Consider the following 20257-nt stretch of genomic DNA (forward strand, 5'->3'; position numbering starts at 1 on the left):
CAATTTCTATATTGAAAATCTTTCAATAATGAAGTCCCACTGGTCTGAGTCAGTTGTGTCATAGTCTCCCCCGCCTAAAACAGGAGCATAAAATCTGATAGCAAAAGGCATTCCTCCAGGAAGCCTTCCCTGACCACTATAGACCTTGCTGGGTTCCCTTGTCAAGTGCCTCCACTGTACCTTATACACTAGACCCCATTCATGGTACCTCTCACATTGACTTCTTATTGCCAGTTTAGCTATCTGTTTTCTCTTATTGCCTACTAGAATACTCGATACATACTGTGTGTTTAGTAAGTATTTTTGGTGCGAGAGAGAGAGGGAGAGAGAAGTGAAAAAGAGTAGACTTCCAACTGCAAGAAAAATATCTGTAAGAAAGCCCAAGCTTTCCCCTTTGTAGAGGAGGCTGTCCCTGGAACCTGCAGTGAATCAGCTCTGTGCACCCTCTCCTCGAGCGAAGCTCACCTTGCACACTGTAGGAGAGCAGGTCGACCACGGAATCAGCCTTCATGTGATACTGAGCCTGAAGGCTCAAGTGGTCTGTGCTGGTGTTGCCGCCAGTATAGGAGGCGGACCAGTTGTACAAGTTGCTGTAGACATTTGCAGAGAGGTCTAGAACACCCAAGAGAGGCACCTGCAGTGGGTACAATCTGGGAATGGCAAAAGTGGGGACTTGGAACTCTCGAGGTGGCAGGTAGAATCCCACAGACTTGAAGTTGAGGGCTGGTGTCCAAACAGTCTTGAACATCTTTAGATCTTTGGAGGATTTGCCACCAAAAGGCAAAGGGATCTCGATTTTCATACTGTGCTTGTTCAAGGTGTATTTGATCCGACCGTCACTGAAATGAAGAGCAGAGACAGTGTCCCCACAGTCAGCAGCAAGTTCTCTGCCTCCCGACCTTCTGAGCAGTAGTGCACGTGCCCCGCTCCAGTCCCATACTGCACTGCTCCTCCTGCTCCTCGCCGCGCCTGGAGTCCCTTGGCTTTAACCTAACCTATCAAACACTCACATCCATTCAAAAGCCTTCCAAGAGCTGTGTCCTTATTACTGCCATCCTGTCTAAGTCATAGTTAACTTCCCTTGTTGTTGCAGCAACACTATCCTTTACACCGATTTTAAAGAGTATGTCATAATTCTGCTTATGTGAGTAATACTTATTTGTTCATTTGTCAGTGTCTACACAGTGTCTTCCTGGGGGGAACATTACACTTTATCCAGTTTTTATCTTCTCACTGCACCGAGTCTAGTACTGCACAGAGGACTGCACTTGATATATATTTGCTAAACTGAAGAGGCAACTTGATATGTGGAAAGCGCACAGGTGTGGGAGTCAGTAATCTTGGGTTACAGCATTAGCATCCACTCATTGGTGATACCATGTTAGGGAATTTGCCTTTCTGGGTCTCAGTGACGTTATCTGTGCAGTGAGGATAACAGACCATTTCTGCTGGTCTCACAGAGCTGGCCTTGGATATGAAACAAGAAAAAAAAATATCTAAAAGCACTTTGCAATCTTTTCAATACTATGCACATCCAATGGACTGTTACACAACTCATAAGAAGAAAGCAGGATGGCAGAGTTTAAGTGCTGTAAACAAATAAACTGTTCACTGCGTGACTCCATGAAGGACAGGATGCTGCCTGGCCAGGATCCTGACGTTCAGCAGGGGGATGCTTGAAAAGCCCTGTGGTCCTGCCTTGAAAAGCACAGCACAGAGAAGACTGCTGGTCAGAAACTAGTGGTGAAGGAAGAGGTGCCTCTGAAGCTGCCGGCTGTTTCTCTTGCCTTCCTGTCTCCTCTGGATGAGTGCTTTGGTGGACTTCTGGCCCTTTCGCACACTTATTTGGTCTATTACTGCTCAGCCACAGACTACAGAAAGGCCCGTGTGACACAGGGCACTTGTTCTCTTAACCCTGAAGATAACACAGAGTCTACAATCCAGGACAGACTATTCAGCTCATGCTAAGCTTTTAAATTTTCACGACAGGAATCAAAGCATCACATGTAAGTATGGAAGGAGCCTGAGCATTTTAGAATCGACTTCCCCATAAGGATGATGCCATACTGCTAAAGTGACACATCCTCTCAGAATCTGCCTTCATTCCACGCCCCGTGGCTGCTCTGAACCTCTGAGCTCAACAGCGAGTCAACAATCCTGCTAGACACTCCTAAATTCTTCACAATTATGAGTATATCCTGATTCTGAATAGACGAGGAGTTCACTTACAGTGGAGGAAAACCGAATGGTTTTCAAATTCAGGTTGTAGTGAATAAATAAAACATGTTAGGGTGAAAGTACCAGAATCCCCCAATTTCTTAGGTTTGTTTGTTTTTTTTTGACTGGGTTGGCGTTCACATATCTGACCTCTGCCACAGTATTTATGCTACAGTTACTAATCTCCTTAAAATGCTCATTTCCTTTAAAATGTAAATTTGAAAAAGTCTAAATCATGCTAAGTAAAATCTTCCATTTACTTTCCCTGGTTCAAGAAACTTTTCGGGATCCTTTATTTTTACCTTTTCAAGAAGAGCTTTTCTGGGATGTGGAAGTCTGGCAATTCCATTTTCTGGAGGTACAACTCTTGTAGGCCACTGAGATGATCTCGTAGCTTCTGGCCATAAGGAAGATTCCTAGATGCCTCCAGAAGCCATATATTTGTTGCCTACAAAATAATACAGCTTTTCAGAGCAGTGGACATGGATGGGCATCAAATCACAATGAACATTAGGTGCTGATCCATATTTGGTAGATCGATCATTAAGCAGGATGATGTATTGAAAGTTAAAAAAATAAATCATAAAAAATTATGAATTTCGGTTGTCATTAATCTCTTCCTGTATTTTATAAAAGGAACATATAACATAGTCAAACCCCTATCCAGTGTCCTGAAGCTCCCTGTGATATTTTAGGCACAGGAAATGCTTCTGCTTGGTAGTATTCACTTGATATTTATCACATATAGCTGTGTAACTGGGTAACTATGCACTCATGAGTGTTTCTTTTTCTCCCCAGGAATTCCCTGGGGGCACGAAGCCTGCCTTTATCCACCCTTGGATACTCTCACCTATAAAATTAGCACTTTATAACTTTGTACTTATTGACTGGTTTGTACTTACATCTATTAATTTAGAACTCATGTCCTGGAAAGTCATGTCTGTTGGAGGAACTCTGTGATTCAAGAGACGGCTGGCATACGTATACAAGCTTTTAGAAAAATCAAAGAGGTCCACGGGGAAGCTGGAAGCTGCTTTTTTGGTGTCCACGTTGGAGCCTGTGTTCCACTCAAATTCAATCTTCTCTTCATCTGCAAACACACACACATGAAACAGTCGTCAGTAGTAGCGGGTGAGGCCCCACCTGTGGCTCCCAACACCGCATTCAAGCACTCGGTGCTCTCGGAAGTGCTCAGGTTGGGAGGAAGTACACACCGTAACGCCATGCCAGCTTCTTGGAAATCGTTGAGCCGTACGCTGTAGCGGATGAGTCCATCTGGAGGAGTAGTTTGGAGGGAGACCACTGGGTGAGGACCTCACTTCTGGCTTCTGCTTGCCAACGGGGTATGGAAATAACACCTTTGATTTTGCCTTCTTCCTTCCTGTCATAACTATTGAAAAAAAACAGTTGACATCAGTAACTTTGTTCATTCCAAGGGGATACGCAGGATTAAACAAAAGTTCCATCTGGGACAATGAATACCTGCCACATGAATGGTTAGAGAAATGACCCAAGATTAAACTCATTAACTTCTAGAGCCAACTCAGCACAAATTCAGGTCTTTCTGAGGAGGTGTAGGAGAAAAAGTTTTCAAAAACTGTTTGAACCCTGCTCTCCCATTTACCATCTCCATTGCCTTGGCCAAATTATTAAACTCCTCTGAGCTACCATTTCCTTATCCATAAAACAGGGAAACTCATACCTTCCTTGCAGTTTGTTGTGACTCACTGAGATAGTTTCTTTAAAGCACCCAGCGCACTGCCTGATGAACAGTAAGTACCCAGTGCATGGAAGGAAGGTCCAGCTGGATGTGTGCAGAGGGTCAGAATGTTGAGGGCTCTGTCTGCCTCTCAGACTGTAGACCAGGGATGCCCCTGGTCTGGTCAGCTCTAAAGCTGAAAAGGAAGAGAGGAAAGAGCCACGAAGGCCCGCAGCTCAGGTTAGACCCCCTTGAGCCTTCCTTACCTTATGTGGCCGGTGAGGGTGACCTCAGTGATCTTCTTGTTCTGAAAGTCCAGGGTGAGCCTGTAAGACTGTTTTTCCTTAGCGGAGTCATCACTAACTCTGAGGACTGTTCCAAGGTCAACGTCAAAATCTGGGATTTGGATTTCACTGGACAGAGTCTTACTCTGCCGATTATATCTGAACATCAGAGTAGCCTCGGTTTGCTTCATACCTGGAAGTATGTACAAGAAAACCAAGGCGTGTATTCAGAAACCATGTTTAGGAAGGAAAGAGAGAAAAAGGCAGAGAAACCCCCAAGTACTTAATGTGCTTAAAAGAGGACACAGTTCAGGATTTAACCTTAAACTTTTAACCCAGTGGTACTCGCACATTTGTAAATATTTACTTATGGCTTATCACGTGCTAGGCACTGCTCTGGGCACTGGGAGTCCCTACCCTCCTAGAGCTGACATTCTCGTGGGAGGTGTACAGACAATAAGAAAGTACATTATTTATGTCAGGTGGTAATAAATGTTAGGAAGAAAAGTAAAACTGGGTAAGATGATGAAGGCTAGAAAGGGACAGAAGAGGTGCCCTTTCATGTGTGGTGGTCAGAGTTCCGATAAGGGGGTGTGTGGGCAGAGACTTGAACAAAGAGAGAGGCTGAGCCATGCTGCCTCCTGGGGGTGGGCGAGAGCATTCCGGGCAGTGGGAACCGGAAATGCAAAAGGTTCTGATAAGAGAAACACTCAGCGTGTTCGAGGAACAATACGGGCTTGGAGTCCTTCTGTGTCAGGGGAACATGACATCTTTATAGGACCCTCTACCTACAAACCCTTCCCGGTTCCTCGCTTCCTTTGTCATGGGATTCTCAGGTTTCCAGAAAGTCCAGAAAACACACTTTCCATGTTAATAACTATATATTTTCCCAAGGCCATTGCATAACTACAAAATATTCCTTTTATGGAGGAAGCTTACATTTTCAAATACTGCTGTATTGATCAACCTTTATGTTGTTTCCAACTTTTCACTCTATAACACATTAATGTAAGACATATCCTTTTTACTAAAAATTGTCCCTATCCTCAAATGTGACCTTGTTGTGGATAAATTCCCAGAAAAGGAAATTTTTGATACAGACCATACACATCTGTAATTCTTTGATAAAAATTTTGGTAAGTGGTTCTCCTGAGAGTTGCTATTACAGCAATTTTGGCCAAATGAAATGGGACATTTAGTGGAATGGATGAGCAACTGGACTGAGACACAACAAAAATAGAATGGAATGGTATTTGAAGTGTTAATATGGAGTGGAAAATGGATTTGAAATGGAATGCAGAATGTAAAGAAATTGAGACTGATTTTAGTGGAAATTGGAATAAAATGGAATGTGGACTTGAACAGGCTATCAAATGGAAAGATGAATGGAATATAATGGAAAAAATGGAATGGAATGCAAAATGGAAATATCTAATGGCATATGGAAGAAAAGAAAAATATGTTATATGAGAAAAGGAATGAAATGGAGGATAAGGTGAAGTAAAATATTAAAGGAAATAGAAGGAAATCAAAATAGGAGTGACCATAGTATGGAGTAGAATATGCAATGGTCTGAAATAAATGGACTATCAAACATGCACTATAAATTGAAAAAAAAAAGTACCCATTTTATATCTTTTCTTGTCACATGACACTTTTTTCAGTATGTATCCCTTGCATGCACCCCCTCTCCTGTGGGTTCTGTTTTTCTCATTTAATTGTGTGACATACAGGTAAAAAATCTAGGTAAAAAATCTTCCAAAGTGAGCATCTAAGTTTCCCCATCCCCTAAAACCTGCTCCTCCAGTAGCCTTTTCCATCTCAGTAAATGGCAACCCCATTCTTTAGTTGCTCGGGCCTAAAACTTAGAGCTGTCCTGGCTGCCTTTTTTCTCTTATAGTTGTCCCAATCCACAGTCTCAGCAAATTTTGTCCACCTAATCTTCAAAATATGACCAGAATCCAACCACTTCTCAGATCCCCATTGCCACCACTCTAATCCAGAGCCACCATCTCTGGCCTGGACTATTGTGACAGCCTACATACTGGTTTCCCTGCCCTGGTGCCCCTAAAGTCTTTCCTCCACATAAACATAAATCAAACAGTGGCGTCTTCAAAAATAAACAAGTGGGACCTAACCAAACTTATAAGCTTCTGCACAGCAAAGGAAACCATAAGCAAAAGGAAAAGACAACCTACAGGATGGGAGAAAATATTTGCAAATGATGCAACTGACAAGGAATTAATTTCCAAAATATATAAATAGCTCATACAGCTCAATATCAAAAACCAAACAACCTAATCACAAAATGGACAGAAGATCTAAATAGACATTTCTTCAAAGAAGACATTCAGATGGCCAACAGGCACAAGAAAAGATGCTCAATATTGCTAATTATTAGAGAAATGCAAATCAAAACTACAGTGGGGTGTCACCTCACACAGGTCAGAATGGCCATCATTAAAAAGTCTACAAAAAATAAATGCTGAAGAGGGTGGAGAAAACGGAACCCTCCTACACTGTAGGTGGGACTGTAAATTGGTGCAGTCACTATGGAGGACAGTATGGAGGTTCCTTAAAAAACTAAAAATAGAGTTACCATATGATTTAGCAATCCCACTTCTGGGCATATGCCTAGGAAAGATGAAAACTCTTAATTCAAAAAGATACATGCACCCCAACAGCAGCACTATTTTACAATAGCCAAGACATGAAAGCAACCTAAGTGTCCATCAACAGATGAGTGGTTAGAGGAGACATGGCATATGTATGCAATGGAATACTACTCAGCCATAAAAAAAGAGTGAAATAATGCCATTTGCAGCAACATGGATGGACCTAGAGATCATCATACTAAGTAAAGTAAGTCAGACAAGGAAAGACAAATACCATGTATTACTTATATGTGAAATCTAAAAAAAATGATATAAACTATTTGTAATACATAAGCAGACTCACAGACATAGAAAACAAACTTTCGTTTACCCAAAGGGAAGGAGGGGAGGGATAAATTAGGAGTTTGGCATTAACGGATACAAACTACTATGTTTAAGATAGATAAACAATAAGGACCTATTGGATAGCACAGGGAACTATATTCAGTGTCTTGTAATAGCCTATAATGGAAAAGAATCTGAAGGAAAAAAACATATATAACTGAATCATTTTCTATACACTTGAAACTAACACACTATTGTAAATCAACTATACTTAAATTAAAAAAATAGTAGCTTCTTGTTTCACTCATTGTAAAAGCCAACACCCTTACCACAGCCTACGGACCATCCCTCCCCCACCACCTCCTATCTCTCTGACTTCATCTACTACTTTCTTCCCTCCACTCTCTGCTTCAGCCATGCTGGCTTTCTTCCCTTTCCCCAGACACAGCAACCATGCACCTGCCTCAGGGCCTTTGCACCTGCTGGCCCTTCAGCCTGTAACACTTTTCCATATGGCTTATCCCATGACTTCCTTCAGGTCTTTATTTTATGCTCCCTTTACCAGTGAGAGTTTCCCCTTATCATTCCAAGTGGCGCTGCCTTCCCCCATCCTTCCTCCTTGCTGCCACGCCTAACATTCCCTAGACCCCTCTGTGCTCTATTCTTCTGCCCAGCACCAATCCGACATTCTGAATACTGACCTGTTTGGTTATTTACTATAAACTCCACAAAAGCAGTGACCTTATCTCCATTGTTCACTGTTTTAGCCTCAGCTCTTAGAACAGTTTTGACTTTTACCTGGCACTCAGTAAATATTTGTTGATTACATTAAATAAGTATGTTCTCATTGTGAGTCCTGGGCCAGGACTGAGGGCAGAGAAGAAAGGCGCCCTCTCTGGGATACTTGCCTTCTGCCTGTGTTACGAACTTTAGCATGTCCACCAAGGCTTCACCGTCTCTCTGGAGTTCGTAGGACATGCTGGCAGAATACTGCTCTACTTCTCCCGTTGGCTTCAGTTCCAGTGCAAATCTAAAGATGTTATAATGCACACGGTGTGTAAGGTTAGAGCTGTCAATGGTGATGATGATTGTCCCCCCAAACAACTCAGCCTCAATTGCAACAAAAATATGGTCCTTATTTAACACTGTCTCTTGTCCTTAACTAATGATAAAGCCCTTTCAGTCTCTCCAAAAGCCCGAGGCAAGGACAGATCCCAGGATGCCCCGGGTTTCTGAACCAGCAGAGCAGAAGCTGGCTGGTGTGTCAGCAAAGCTGAGAACAAGAGGTGGGAGTGGGCTCCAGGAAGGATCATGACAGTGTGTCTGGAGGCTCAGAGATGTGGATACTGAATTAGGAGCAAATCAGTATCCGTCCATACTGAGATGGCTCCTCAAATGCCTGAGGGAGGGAAATGGGGTATCACCTACAAAGAGATGCTTTTAAAGGAGTGATTCTCAATTGACAATGGGTACCATTCCCTGAGAGAGTTGAAATAATCATCTTGGTTATTTATGTTTTGAGCCAAGACCTCCCTTAGGGATCATGACGCCTCACCTTCCAACACTGCCCTTCCCCTCCCCACCTATGGAGACACCCTGTCCTAGAATCAAAGGGCAGGTAGGAATGTGGGTACCCTTCAGGTGTGCTGGGCAGAGGTCCACTGTTCTAAATAATCAAAGGACAGTGCAAATTCCTGTGGCTGGTGACACAGCACCTCCAACATACATTTTCCGTTGGCCCTGATAGGTGGCCATAATGAAGAAAGTGAGTGGATGCTGGGTGAGGACATTGAGCATCTCTGACCTGGTGTCCCCTGTCAGCTGGGTAGTAGGGGGAAGAGTCTGTGGAGCTGGCATTGGAGTAAGCGCCCGAGGTGCAGTAGTCCAGGCCAGTAAAGAAGGGCTTGCAAGTCAACCAGGACTGCCTGTTCTCAATTAGAGGTGGGATCACTTCCGTTTTGGTGGTAGAGACCAAATGCAATGTGTTACTAGTGAAGAAAGGGAAAAAAAACCTGAGTTATCTTCAAGTCATGAACCAAAATGAACATCACCAATTCTCCCCATGCAAATGCCCCCTTCTTTATCCTGCCCTCCATCTCCCTCCTGGCCACACCCACTTCAAATTCTTTGATTTACCCAGAATCAAAGAACAGTAAGAACATCAACAAGGCAACAATCACAGTGACTCTTACGTTTCCCAAAACAACTTGCACTAAGGCACTGACTGCACTAAGTTCGTTACATCTGTTATCTGTAATTTCCACAACGGTAGGCATTAAGAGTGTCCTTTTACAGAGGAAACAGGCCCAGAGAGGTAAGGACGATCACTGGGACCTGACCATGGGTGTGCCCCTTCCTGCCCAAGGTGCAGGATAAGGGGTGCCCTGCTTCTCTTTCATCTGAAATCTCTCCCTACCGGCTTCTTTGCACCAGCATTAAACACACTCAAGTCTCTTCTTGCATTGTGTACACACACACACGTGCATAAACACAACACCCCTTGCCTTCGCTTCTAGCCTCCTGTGGTCTCCCTCACAATCAAGAAACTTCCCAGCCTTTGCAGCCTCCACTTTCAACAGCCTTCTTACTGAACAGGTGCTTCTGGAGCTGCTTCCAACAGCCTCTCCAGTCGCCTCCAATGGACACTCTTTCTTGATCTCGGAAGCATTCAGTAGAGCTGCTCCCTTATGGCCAGATAAAGACTTTACCATCTGAAACTTCTGAAAAAGACGATGGTAACCTCCTCCCAATTACTTAAAAAGTACGAAAGTGCAAAAAAGTTCAACAGTGTCCTTGTTTCATCCAAGGATGCTTTCATGTTCTTTTCTCAGTGCTGGGTCCTCATTTTAGAGGTGCCCTAAGACCAGGCTGTGCTGGTGGGCGGGCTGAAGCCCTAAGTGCCAACTATGGCCTCCCTGTGGGGCCACTCCTGGGCTTCTACGCCCCTGATGGCCTTGGTTCTCCTGCCTCTCTGGTCACCTCTTCTCGCTCTTCGCTTATGCCTCTTCCCTTCACGTGTGTATCTTCTCCACGTTTCTGTCTCAGTCCCTGCATCAGTCTCTACATGCTGATCACTAACTTCAGCAACCTCTATGTGCCGATGAGTCCCAAATCTGTATATAGAAATTGAACCTTTTTTCTGAGCTCAGGCCCACGGGCCCGACTCTCAGCTGGATGCTGTAATCAGCCGTCTCACAGGCCTGCCAGGCGGCACACTGAAAACTGAATTTGTCATCATCCTCCACGCCAGCTGCTCTCCCTCTTCAGTCCCTCTTTCCTCTTTCTTTTTCCTCGCCTCCTTCCTGGCCCCATGCCCAGTCAATCACCGAGTGCTCCCGTTCCTACCCCCTGCGGAGTCCCGGGTGGGCTCACTCCTCTGCCCACGTGGGCCTCGTCTGGCACGGACCGCATTCACCTCTCCCGTGGGCGATCATAGCAGGTTCTCAGTGGGACTCCCTGTCACCAGCCACGCTTCCTGTCCCCCCACCTTCCACTCTGGGATCAGAGTTTCCTGAAACACCAGCCTTATTGTATTTATGCACCCATGTTAAGCCCTTCTGCCTTCAGAAGAGTCCAAACTCCTTAAGGTGGCCCTGCGGCTGCCCCTGGCCAGCCCGGCACGGCCTCCCTCACTGTGCGCCCCACACTCTTGACCACACGGAGTTTCTTGTAGTTCCCCAACCGCTTTACGTTCCCCTTCAGGCTGCTGCACGTGCTCTTCCCTTTGCCCGGGAACGCTCATGCCTTCCTCTTTTGTCTGGGTACCTCTGACACAGCTTCCAGGGCTCAGCTCAGGGGGCTTTCTTCAGAAAGCTTTCTCTCACTGCCACAGGTTCCACGACACAGAATTTCATGGTCCTCCAATGCTTCCCCTACCTCAGCCCTCCTGTAAGCTGGAGGCTCTAGGTCAGGGACCTCGTGCATCTCATTCAACATGCTTCTATATTAGGCAATTAAGCACTATTTTTATTACATGTGAACCAACAAGCTAATGTGTCCAAAATATGGAAACTAAGGTGAATGGATGTTTGAGAATGGAGCTCTCCATGTGAACCTGCCTGTCATGATCAGGGGGTGGGGACTTCCATGCTTTCCCACCGAACTAGCCGCCACAGATTGGTACATCCTTTGGTATCTTCCTGGGAACAATGTTCATTTCCCAAGGATGACTTCTCTACAGCTAGTGTTTTTTTTTCATTCTCAAAAACAACAAAAAACACACAACCTAATAGCAACTACCTAAGCAGGAGATCTTAAGTCTCACCTTAGTAAAATGTGAAAAATTGCGGACCCTTATGTAGTGGATCTAGGCCAGGTTAAAAATAGGTAATCCAGTGCCTTCTCCCTCTCTCCATTCCCCGCCTTTGCCCCCATACCCCTGCCCCCCCATCCACTGGGGCCTGAATCATCTCAGTCGGCTGTCTGGCCTGGCCAAGTCCTGTAGTCTTACTTCTCTCTTTCGGTGGGGAGGGTATAGCTCAGTGGTAGAACACATGCTTAGCATGCATGAGGTCCTGGGTTCGATCCCCAATACTTCCATTAAAATAAATAAGTAAATAAACCTAGTCCCCCCTGACCGGCAATAAAAACCGAAGAAACAAAAACACCCCCCCCCCCAATAAACTAATTAATTCTCTCTTTCAAACTGTTGATTCAGATCTGACTGAAAGAATTACCTGCCACTGAAGAGCTTGACTGGCCTCTTAGGAGAAGGAATGATGAACCTCAGCTGCCTGGCCTTCATGGCCAGCCGCGCCTCCAGGCCTGTCTCATGGAAGAAGTTGGTGTTCATTTGGACCCCGCTCCTGGCAAAGTCCGGAATGATGACACCCATATTTGTCACCAACTCCACAGTCACAGAAGGCTTTGTCACCAGTTCTGCCTGCATCTGTAAGTCAAAAAACGGCCTACTCGTCTTTGTTAAATAACCTGTCCCCTGCGGTCAGATCAACCACCCTTCCCACCCCTGGGCAAACATCCCTGGATCACTCACACCAGGGGAAACATAATGGAGATTTGTTTGTAGGACAAAAGCCAAGTTCTCAATCCTCCAGGGCCAGAATGTGCACCCAGGACTGGGAAGTGGCCAAGTCAACTTAAAGCACAGCAAGATAAAAAGATAACAGAAACCTCTCGACTGCCACGCCCAAGTGGAGTGAGTGAGGTGGGGCGCCCTAGGGGAACCCTAAGGTTTTCCGTAAAAGTTAATGAGGTGATTACAATGATGATGCACTTCGTCTTGAATTGGAAACATATTTTTAGATTGCACGAACACCTGCCCTGAAGGACTCAAAAGGTGAGCAGAGTCTTACATTGGCTACTTCCAGTTTCACTCCAGCCTTCATTCCAGGAGTGATGACTCCGGAGGAGGACACTTGCAGTTGTAATCCAAGGCCAGTGGGGAGTTCAAAGGCATTGTCCATGAAGATGTAGTGAAGAAATAAGTCATTCTTTGAGCCTTTCCTTATGGTCTCTCTAATCTGTAGATCCGACAGGGGAGAGTAAAAGTAAGCCTCACCAAAGGGTGCTTCGTGAAATGCAACCTCCCACACATCAGACAACAGTTATTCTTCTTTATCCAGAAAGGAAGGGACCAGCATATTTTAATTAGCCAAATAGTTTAATAGATGAATAACTATAACTTTCAACAAATTGGGAAACAAAAAATTGCTGTGGGTAGATATCATGTCATTTTCAACTGGTGATTCAGAAAGCACTTCAGAATATTTCTGGGCCTCTGAGATTTATGAACTTTAAGTATCATTGTATGGCATGGCTTAATTCTAGTTTTCTGGAGTCTAAATGTAAATGAAGGTTTATTTGCAGCACAATATATTATGGTAAAAACCAATTTTTTTAAAACTGATGAGCTTAATTTAAATGATGTACATATCAGTATGCATTGCTTTTTGTTTTTTTATAACACATCTGGAAAGTAAATTGAGATCTGTTTTATTAAAGCCACATTATTATTCACTGCACCTTAGGGAGTATATTTGGTTATTTTCTCCCTTCTTAATAAATGAATAACTATAAAAACTATAGTTCATATTTAGATAGCAGATTTTAGTTTGCCACACACATTCTTTCTTAATCATTACATCATTTCAATATTAAAAGAAACCTGTGGCTTAGGTAGAGGGAGATACACTTAACATTGTTTTCCAGATGAACAAATAAATCCTCTTAAAAGATACATCTATCCAATCACAGGGAACTATATTCACTATCTTGTAATAACCTTTAATAAAAAAAGACTATGAAAACAAATATATTTATGTATATGCGTGACTGGGACATTGTGCTGTATACCAGAAATTGACACATTATAACTGACTATATACTTCAATTAAAAAAAATACATCTAACATGATGACTAGCTCCATTTCTAAATGTTATGGATTCCTTGCAATCCAAGAATTTTCTTCCCTGAAATTCAAGGGAAACTTGCCTCTTTGAAGGAAGAACAAGTACTTTCTCTGGTTGGCGTGGCTGGGACCATAAGGGAGTCTGGGAGATCCCAAAAGAGCACAGGCTAATCTTATCACCCTTTGATGGGGCCTGGCCCACTTACCAACTGGGGGATCCCCTGCAGAGTATGGACACCATTCAGCAGCAGCCTCCCCAGGAGCTGGAGGTCATGCAGCTTGACAAAGCCAAGCTCCTCTCCCAAGATGTGGAGGTAGGCTCTGGCTTCTGGGAGTTCTTTGGATTTCAAGTCTTTGATCAGCTTGTCCACATTGAGCATAATTCCGTTGACCATGTCCTGGGATTTTAACAACAAAATGTCTAGTGAGCTGTTAGCACTGACAAACAACTTTAGATTGCTGATGTGGGTTCCATCTGCTGCAGCTGTGATGGGCCTAGACACAAACACTCAAGGAAATGGGGACGCAAGGCAGATACTGAGGTCAGGCTCCCACCTGTCATCAAAAGATAGCTCCTCCAAACTGAGATGAAGAAACAGGTCTTGTCAGGGACAGTGGTGCTTCCACACTGTTCTTAACTTGAATGATGTAGGCATAGTCAGTGTAATCTCTGCTCTCCAGGATCCCAGGATCCCTATGGCCCCCCAAGATTAGAATATCCTCTGCCTCTCCCCCCTCCCCTGCTTCTTCCCTCTTTCCTTTGACTAGGGAAGAACACTTGGGGTTTCTCGGGAAAGCTTAGCTACCATATACATTAGCCAAAAGCTTGAAAATACCTGATTTAGATAAGTTCTCCTCTACATAAGTTATTCTTAGAGATAAGAATTCCACAGGCTGACTCTTAGGCATTGAGAAAGAAAAGAGTGATCACAGACCCAAAACAGATCGAAGACCCTCAGCCTCGAGTGGAGGTAAGTAAACAGGAGATGGAGGTAGGACCATTTGTGAGCATCTAGGAGCAAATTATATCCTGCTTCTCAAACTGAAATGTGCATCCCAGTCACCTGGGGATCTCATGAAAATGCAGATTCTGATTCAGTAGAGCCCAGAGGGGCCTGAGAACCTGCATTTCTAACAAGCTCTGGTGATATGATGCCAATGACTAGACCATGCTTTGGGTAGCAGAAAGTTAAGGAATAAGAAGTTTCAGGTTATACAATCTATTTTCTACTCCTTCAGTGGAGGCTTATGCTGGCACCAAAGAGGATTGTGCTCCCATAAGCTAGGGCACAGATGAGGGTAAGAGCCAAAGAAAGTAGTTAATAACAATGAAAGCATGAATTTAAAAAGTATGATAGTATCTGCTTATTGAATAATCAGTACCTGGAGTCAGGCACTCTGGTTAGCATTTTACATTTTTTCATTTAGTCTTTAAACATCCTTGTGAAGGGTATGGATTATCATTAGCATTCTGGGGATGCTGAAACAGAGAGACATAACATCAAGCAACTTGCATAGGTATGCAGAGCTTGGAGAGCGCAAGGTTCAAACCTATGCCCCAGAGTTCACACTCTGATGCGACTGAATTCAACATGAATTCAATCTCCAGGAGGCCCACGGCTGCAGAGGATTCTGGCTCTTCTTCCCACTAGACTGATTGACAACAGCCATATTTGTCAGTTAGATCATTCCTTGATGACTTCCAGGCTTAGGTAAAAATGTTTCTGCATTGACACCCAAAGCTTTCCTTGAGAGGAAACTTAAAAAAAAACCAACAACATACCTGCTCACGTCTATCATCTTTGCTGTAGCCAAAGTGGTCCACCAAGACCTTGGAGACACGATCAGGAACTTGACCATCAACCCAGTACAAAGCCTTGCTGACACTGTCTGGGAAAAATCCTTGCTTTCCAAAAAGAGCTTCCAATGTTGGCTCAAAGCCTTTTCCTTCCAAACCAATCTGAGAGAGAAAGTCAACCAAGAAAATGCCATCAGGTTTCTCTGTGGTCTGTCAGCCTCCCATTCCCCTCTTTACGTTCATTTCATTCAACAAGTATTCAGTGAATACTACAGGGCAGGAGCTGAGCTTAGCACTCCGCAGGAGTTGTCTTATTTAAATCTCACCAGCATCTTGAATGGCAGAACTTATTATGTGCCTTTTTTTTCCCTAGAAGAAGCAGCTAAGGTTCAGAGAAGATAAATAGTTAAACCAGAGATTCAGAGTTGGGAGTGGATCTGGGGTTTGAACCAGTTCGGTCTGACTGTGCAGCCCATGTGCTTCCTTGGATTTTGGGTCTAAGGGCTTCTCTGAGTCACCTGCATTTCCGTCCGTTCTAAGGAGTCATGCTTCAGATGACCCCCATCAGGGAGGCAGGAAGGTGAGGGAGGAGGGAGAGAGAAGGCCTCAAAGTGATGTACAACTGCCTGATGACTCTTGTTCCTCTGGTGGCTGCCTCACGGCTCCCTTGACCTGACGTTCTGCTTATGGGGGAGAACAGAATGTGCTGGAAAACGTCAGGACTCTGCTTCAGTCTCACACATACCTCGAACAGGTCCGCTGGAGCAAATCCAAAGACTGTGAGGGTCGCTTTCAGCATACTTTCTTTAGGAAGGTAATCATTTGGATCAAATATAAGATTCCCTTCAATTTTGGCTGAGAACGGGTCAAGTGATGGGAGAGAAATAGATTTGGAAAGGTGATAGTTCCGGGAAAATTTTCTGAAGTCCATGACAGTTGGAAGTTGAGATTTTTTCAGAGCTTCTTCCACTAACTTCTTCAAACTAGATGAAAAGAAGGGGGATATTTTGAGCCGACACCACATCGTGTTACTCTCTTACCGCAAGTAAATATGGATTTCCAATCACTACCAAACCATGTGGGTTTCACTTGCCCTGAGAGTTTGGCTCAGATCTGCTGCACTTTCACACAGATGCTGTTCCAGAAGAAAAACACTCTATAAAGGGCAGGCAGTGGTGAAATCAGAATCGAGGTTTGGAATTTCAGTCTTTTGGAGCAGATGGAGGAAAATTGCTCTTACTTACTCTTGGATAGACAGCTCATCTGAGGTTAAGATGTTGGCGATGTGGGAAGCCACAAAGTTCTTCACTTGCTCATTCTGTTCCAAGGGGAGAAGTTCGGTGATTTTGTTAATATCCGACAGGGAAGGGCCCCTCATGAGCATGAGGTAGGCAGCCAGTCGCTTGTCCCCGGGAGAGGTGTTGCTGAGGAAAGTCTGAAGAAGGACTTCCCGGACCTGGAGCCAAAAGAGAGGACTGTTATCAATGTCCTCTCGTCAGAACACAGAACGTGCCCAGCAAACATGCCTGGTCTTACCATGTGCAGGCTGAATTTCTCTATAATAATTCTTCAAATGTTGGCACTGAACCTTCTTGTCAGTGTTCCCCCAGAGCAAAGAGCTCAAGGAAGGGTTCTCAGAAGACACCCATCTAATGCATGCTGAATTCAATTGCATTAAAATACACCCATTATGGCCAAGTTACCACTTCCTAGAGATCTACCACTAACTGAAAATAAAGTTGTTTTAACATAAATTATTTCAATATGAGCGTAAAGCTGGGGTGGGATAGTGAGAACTTGGAGCTAATAAATAAATAAGGTTGTCTCCAAAGCTCTGGAGTCTTTGCCACTTAAACTGGTGGTGCCAGTTTGACCATCCTAGGTTAGGGGCATTAGGAAAATTAGGCATATTTTGCCAAGATGGGAGTGATGGTCAGTCTGGCAGGAGGACACATGTAGTGAAGATCTCATTCTGCCTGCTGTAGTCAAATATTTCTCTCAAGTCCACATACTGCTAGGAAGTCAATAGGTGTGTTGAAATTTGCAATTAAAATTTGCAATTAAAAAGCAGAAGACTAAAGTCAGAGCAATGATGAGATTTAGAATCTCATTCCAAATCTTTGTCAATCTAAATAAACTTTTCCCTTCCAGCCCTCGTCTGTGGACTTCACCTCGTCTCTAAGTTCCATTTTCCGCAGGGCCTGGATGGCAGCCTTCTGAATCAGCAGTGATGGCTGTCTACTTTCGATACATTTCAGGATGGAGGGTGTGAGTTTCGGGGTTAGCTGCTCCATAGTTCTGCCAATATTTCCAATGACCTGCATTGGAAATAAAACAAGAGGGAATTAGGATGCAGAAGGAGAAGTGAAGGGTGGACAGGAAAAGTGCTTCTGAAATGATGCATATTACACAAAACACTGAAAATACCCTCAGAATTAAGTAGGTGTGATCTTCGTTCCCAGTGCAGTCATCACGAATCTGTTCCAGCAGGTAATCAGCAATGTCCAGCAGGTCCTGTGTCCCCGCAGGGTCTGTCTTACGATAGCTACAGAATAATAATAATAGCTGGGTTTACAGTAATAACAGAATACAGAATACAAGCAATAAACAGAAGAACAAAAGTTTATCTTAAAATACACATTTATGTTTGCTGATTTCTCATTTCAATTGTACTATTCTCAAAATGACCAGTTGAAAAACAAAAGAGGAAGCACCAGAAATTTCAAGTGGAGGGAGGGTACAAACTTAATACAGAGATGTGGGGTCTTCCTCAGCTCCCACGAGGAGAAGCAGTATAAAACTCACTTGTTGATCACGTGACTCAGAGCATAGAACGTGGCCCGGCTGTGCTGCTCCTTCGCCATGTTAAAGATCTGCCCGCAGCCTCTCGGCCGAGGGCTGTGGGATCAGGGCCACCAGGTAGGTCACAACATCTATCAGAAGAGGATTGGCTTTCTCAGTCTTCAGCCACTGGAGGATGCGAGTGTAACACTGGGGCTGTCCGCACTGAATTAAGGCTTGTAAAGTGATGGGGCTAAAAAGAAAAGGACAGAGAAAGTTATAAAGATCACTTTCTAGGCAGCTAAAATATCCTTGGCCCATGGCGTTCCCTCTGCCAGGAATCCCCCTTATTCACTATCCAAATCCAACCAACTTCCAAAACCCCACTCAGATCCCTAGAACTAGGAAGCCTTCCCTCCAATCATTTTCCACTGGAGAAGCACCACGGGGGAAAGTCTGAAGAAGGACCCCCTGGACTCAACACCCACAGAGGACTGTGGTCCTTTGGTCAGAGCACAGAACATGCCAGGCAAACACCCCTTCAGTCCTGAGACCCTTCTCTCCCCTTCACAGCACTAAGAGCCAGCGCACGGAAGTAAAGAGAAGTCACTGTATTGTTTGCCTGAATTCTCTTTCCTCTAGCCTATGAGCTTCCAGAAGGCAGACTTCTTTTCCTCAAACTTTCCAGGGTACCCCTAATAGAACTAGGAACTAGAAGATATCCATCAAAATGTGGGAAATATTTCCCTCCTATTTTAATACACAAATACATATCTATCTTGGATGCAATGTATGTATGTGTGTGTTGCCCATGGAACTCGAGACATCTTAATTGATATTTCTTTGTGCAACAAATGTTAGTTGATTGACTAATTGATTAACTGGTTTGAAATTTCAATGGTCCCTGGGATTCTTTGGCCAAGGTCTCAGCTGTCTACGATTAATTTATAACCTGTGAGAGACTGAGCTGTGATGGGTAAAAAAATACCTGGACACCTCGATGAGCTTTGGCAAGAGGGATGTGACTGCCTCGCTGCTGAGGCCTCTCAGCTCGGTCACCAGTTTATAGAAGAGGTTGGCTCTCTGGGCGTTCTGCTCGGAGTCGTGCAGTTTCTGCAGCTCCTGGAGGGTCTGCAGGATGGCCTCGGCCTGCTTTGGAGGTGACGTGGACTTGGTGCTCTCAAAGGCAAGACCCACCGCCTCGGGACCTGGAAGGAGGGGCGTGTCAGAGGGATTCCGGCTTACCTTCACATCTCAGCCACAGCTTGGTCTACCGGAAACTGGAGGCTGCGGAGGGGTCAGCAAAGGGGAGAGGGAAAGAGAACGATCCTGTGCTCGGTGTCTGACTTCTGTGTTTCACTGACTCATCGCACTCTCCCTGTGGGTGGCAGTATTCCTCTATTTAAAGACAAGGGAACCCAGAGGTGAGACACTCGCCCAGCCGGGGACCTTTCTGGGTGTAAGGGGCAGAGATGGAATTGAATCCAGGCTTGTGTGAATCTGGTATCAGATGACCCTTTTGCCTAAAAGAGCTGGTGAGGAGGTGCTGCTGCTCATGCGGTGGCTACAGCTGTGGTTAGACTCACTGACGCTCACCCATCGTTTCATCCAGTTGGGTCTAATGGCAGTGTGTGGGAGAGAGGAAGACCCTTTTGTGTCCCCTCCTTCGTCCTGCTCTCACCTATGAAGTCAGCATGGAAATGTCGCGCAAGAGAAGGAATCCTGGCTTAGATGAGACCTGGAGGCCCATTTTGCACTGCCTCCGAAAGCCTGTGACCTTTAACACGTGACTAAGCCCCTCTGCGTCATTTCCCCCTCTGTAGAATGGGTATAAAAGCACACGATGCTACCACATGACATCACTGGTTGCTGAGAATGATAAGGTAAGGCATAAGAAAGATTCAAACACAAGGCCAGAGCAGGGCTAGGGCTGGTCTGGAGATCTCTAACGTTCCTTCAGCCTTATCACGGGGTGTCTGAGGCGGCCAGGTCTACCAGAGGAAGGCTTAGGGGGCCAGTTTCCTGCTTACAAAAACGCAGGAGCTGTGGGGAGCTCCTCCCTTCCCTTTACCCCGCTGCCATCTGAACTTACGAAACGAATATACTGTCTCACCAGAATTGCCCACAGGCTGACCTCGAGAGCCGCGACATTTCCCAGGGCCCAGCAAGGA

The 20257-nt window shown here is 44.7% G+C and overlaps 1 protein-coding gene and 1 long non-coding RNA gene across 3 annotated transcripts in view; one reads left to right on the forward strand and one right to left on the reverse strand.

Annotated features, from left to right (window-relative positions):
- Positions 1-13409, forward strand: part of LOC116668909 — a 161182-nt gene extending 147773 nt beyond the window's left edge. The window contains exon 3 of one of the 2 annotated variants that reach the window (XR_004326169.1): positions 11797-13409. This is a non-coding gene — a long non-coding RNA (uncharacterized LOC116668909). Of the gene's footprint in view, positions 1-3015; positions 3139-11796 lie in introns of those variants that run through there. The other variant, XR_004326170.1, reaches the window with a different exon arrangement.
- Positions 1-20257, reverse strand: part of APOB (apolipoprotein B) — a 39489-nt gene that overhangs the window by 11229 nt on the left and 8003 nt on the right. Inside the window, 19 exon segments of the mRNA XM_032497103.1 lie at positions 466-839; positions 2520-2665; positions 3120-3307; positions 3432-3607; positions 4183-4393; positions 8048-8169; positions 8944-8960; positions 8962-9127; positions 11816-12027; positions 12452-12619; positions 13714-13905; positions 15291-15467; positions 16051-16288; positions 16550-16761; positions 17477-17623; positions 17733-17850; positions 18111-18181; positions 18183-18339; positions 19075-19294. Of these exon segments, the coding sequence (XP_032352994.1) occupies positions 466-839; positions 2520-2665; positions 3120-3307; positions 3432-3607; positions 4183-4393; positions 8048-8169; positions 8944-8960; positions 8962-9127; positions 11816-12027; positions 12452-12619; positions 13714-13905; positions 15291-15467; positions 16051-16288; positions 16550-16761; positions 17477-17623; positions 17733-17850; positions 18111-18181; positions 18183-18339; positions 19075-19294 (3312 nt within the window).

The sequence above is a fragment of the Camelus ferus genome, chromosome 15 (genome assembly GCF_009834535.1).
Source record: "Camelus ferus isolate YT-003-E chromosome 15, BCGSAC_Cfer_1.0, whole genome shotgun sequence".
Classification (NCBI taxonomy): Eukaryota; Metazoa; Chordata; class Mammalia; order Artiodactyla; family Camelidae; genus Camelus; species Camelus ferus.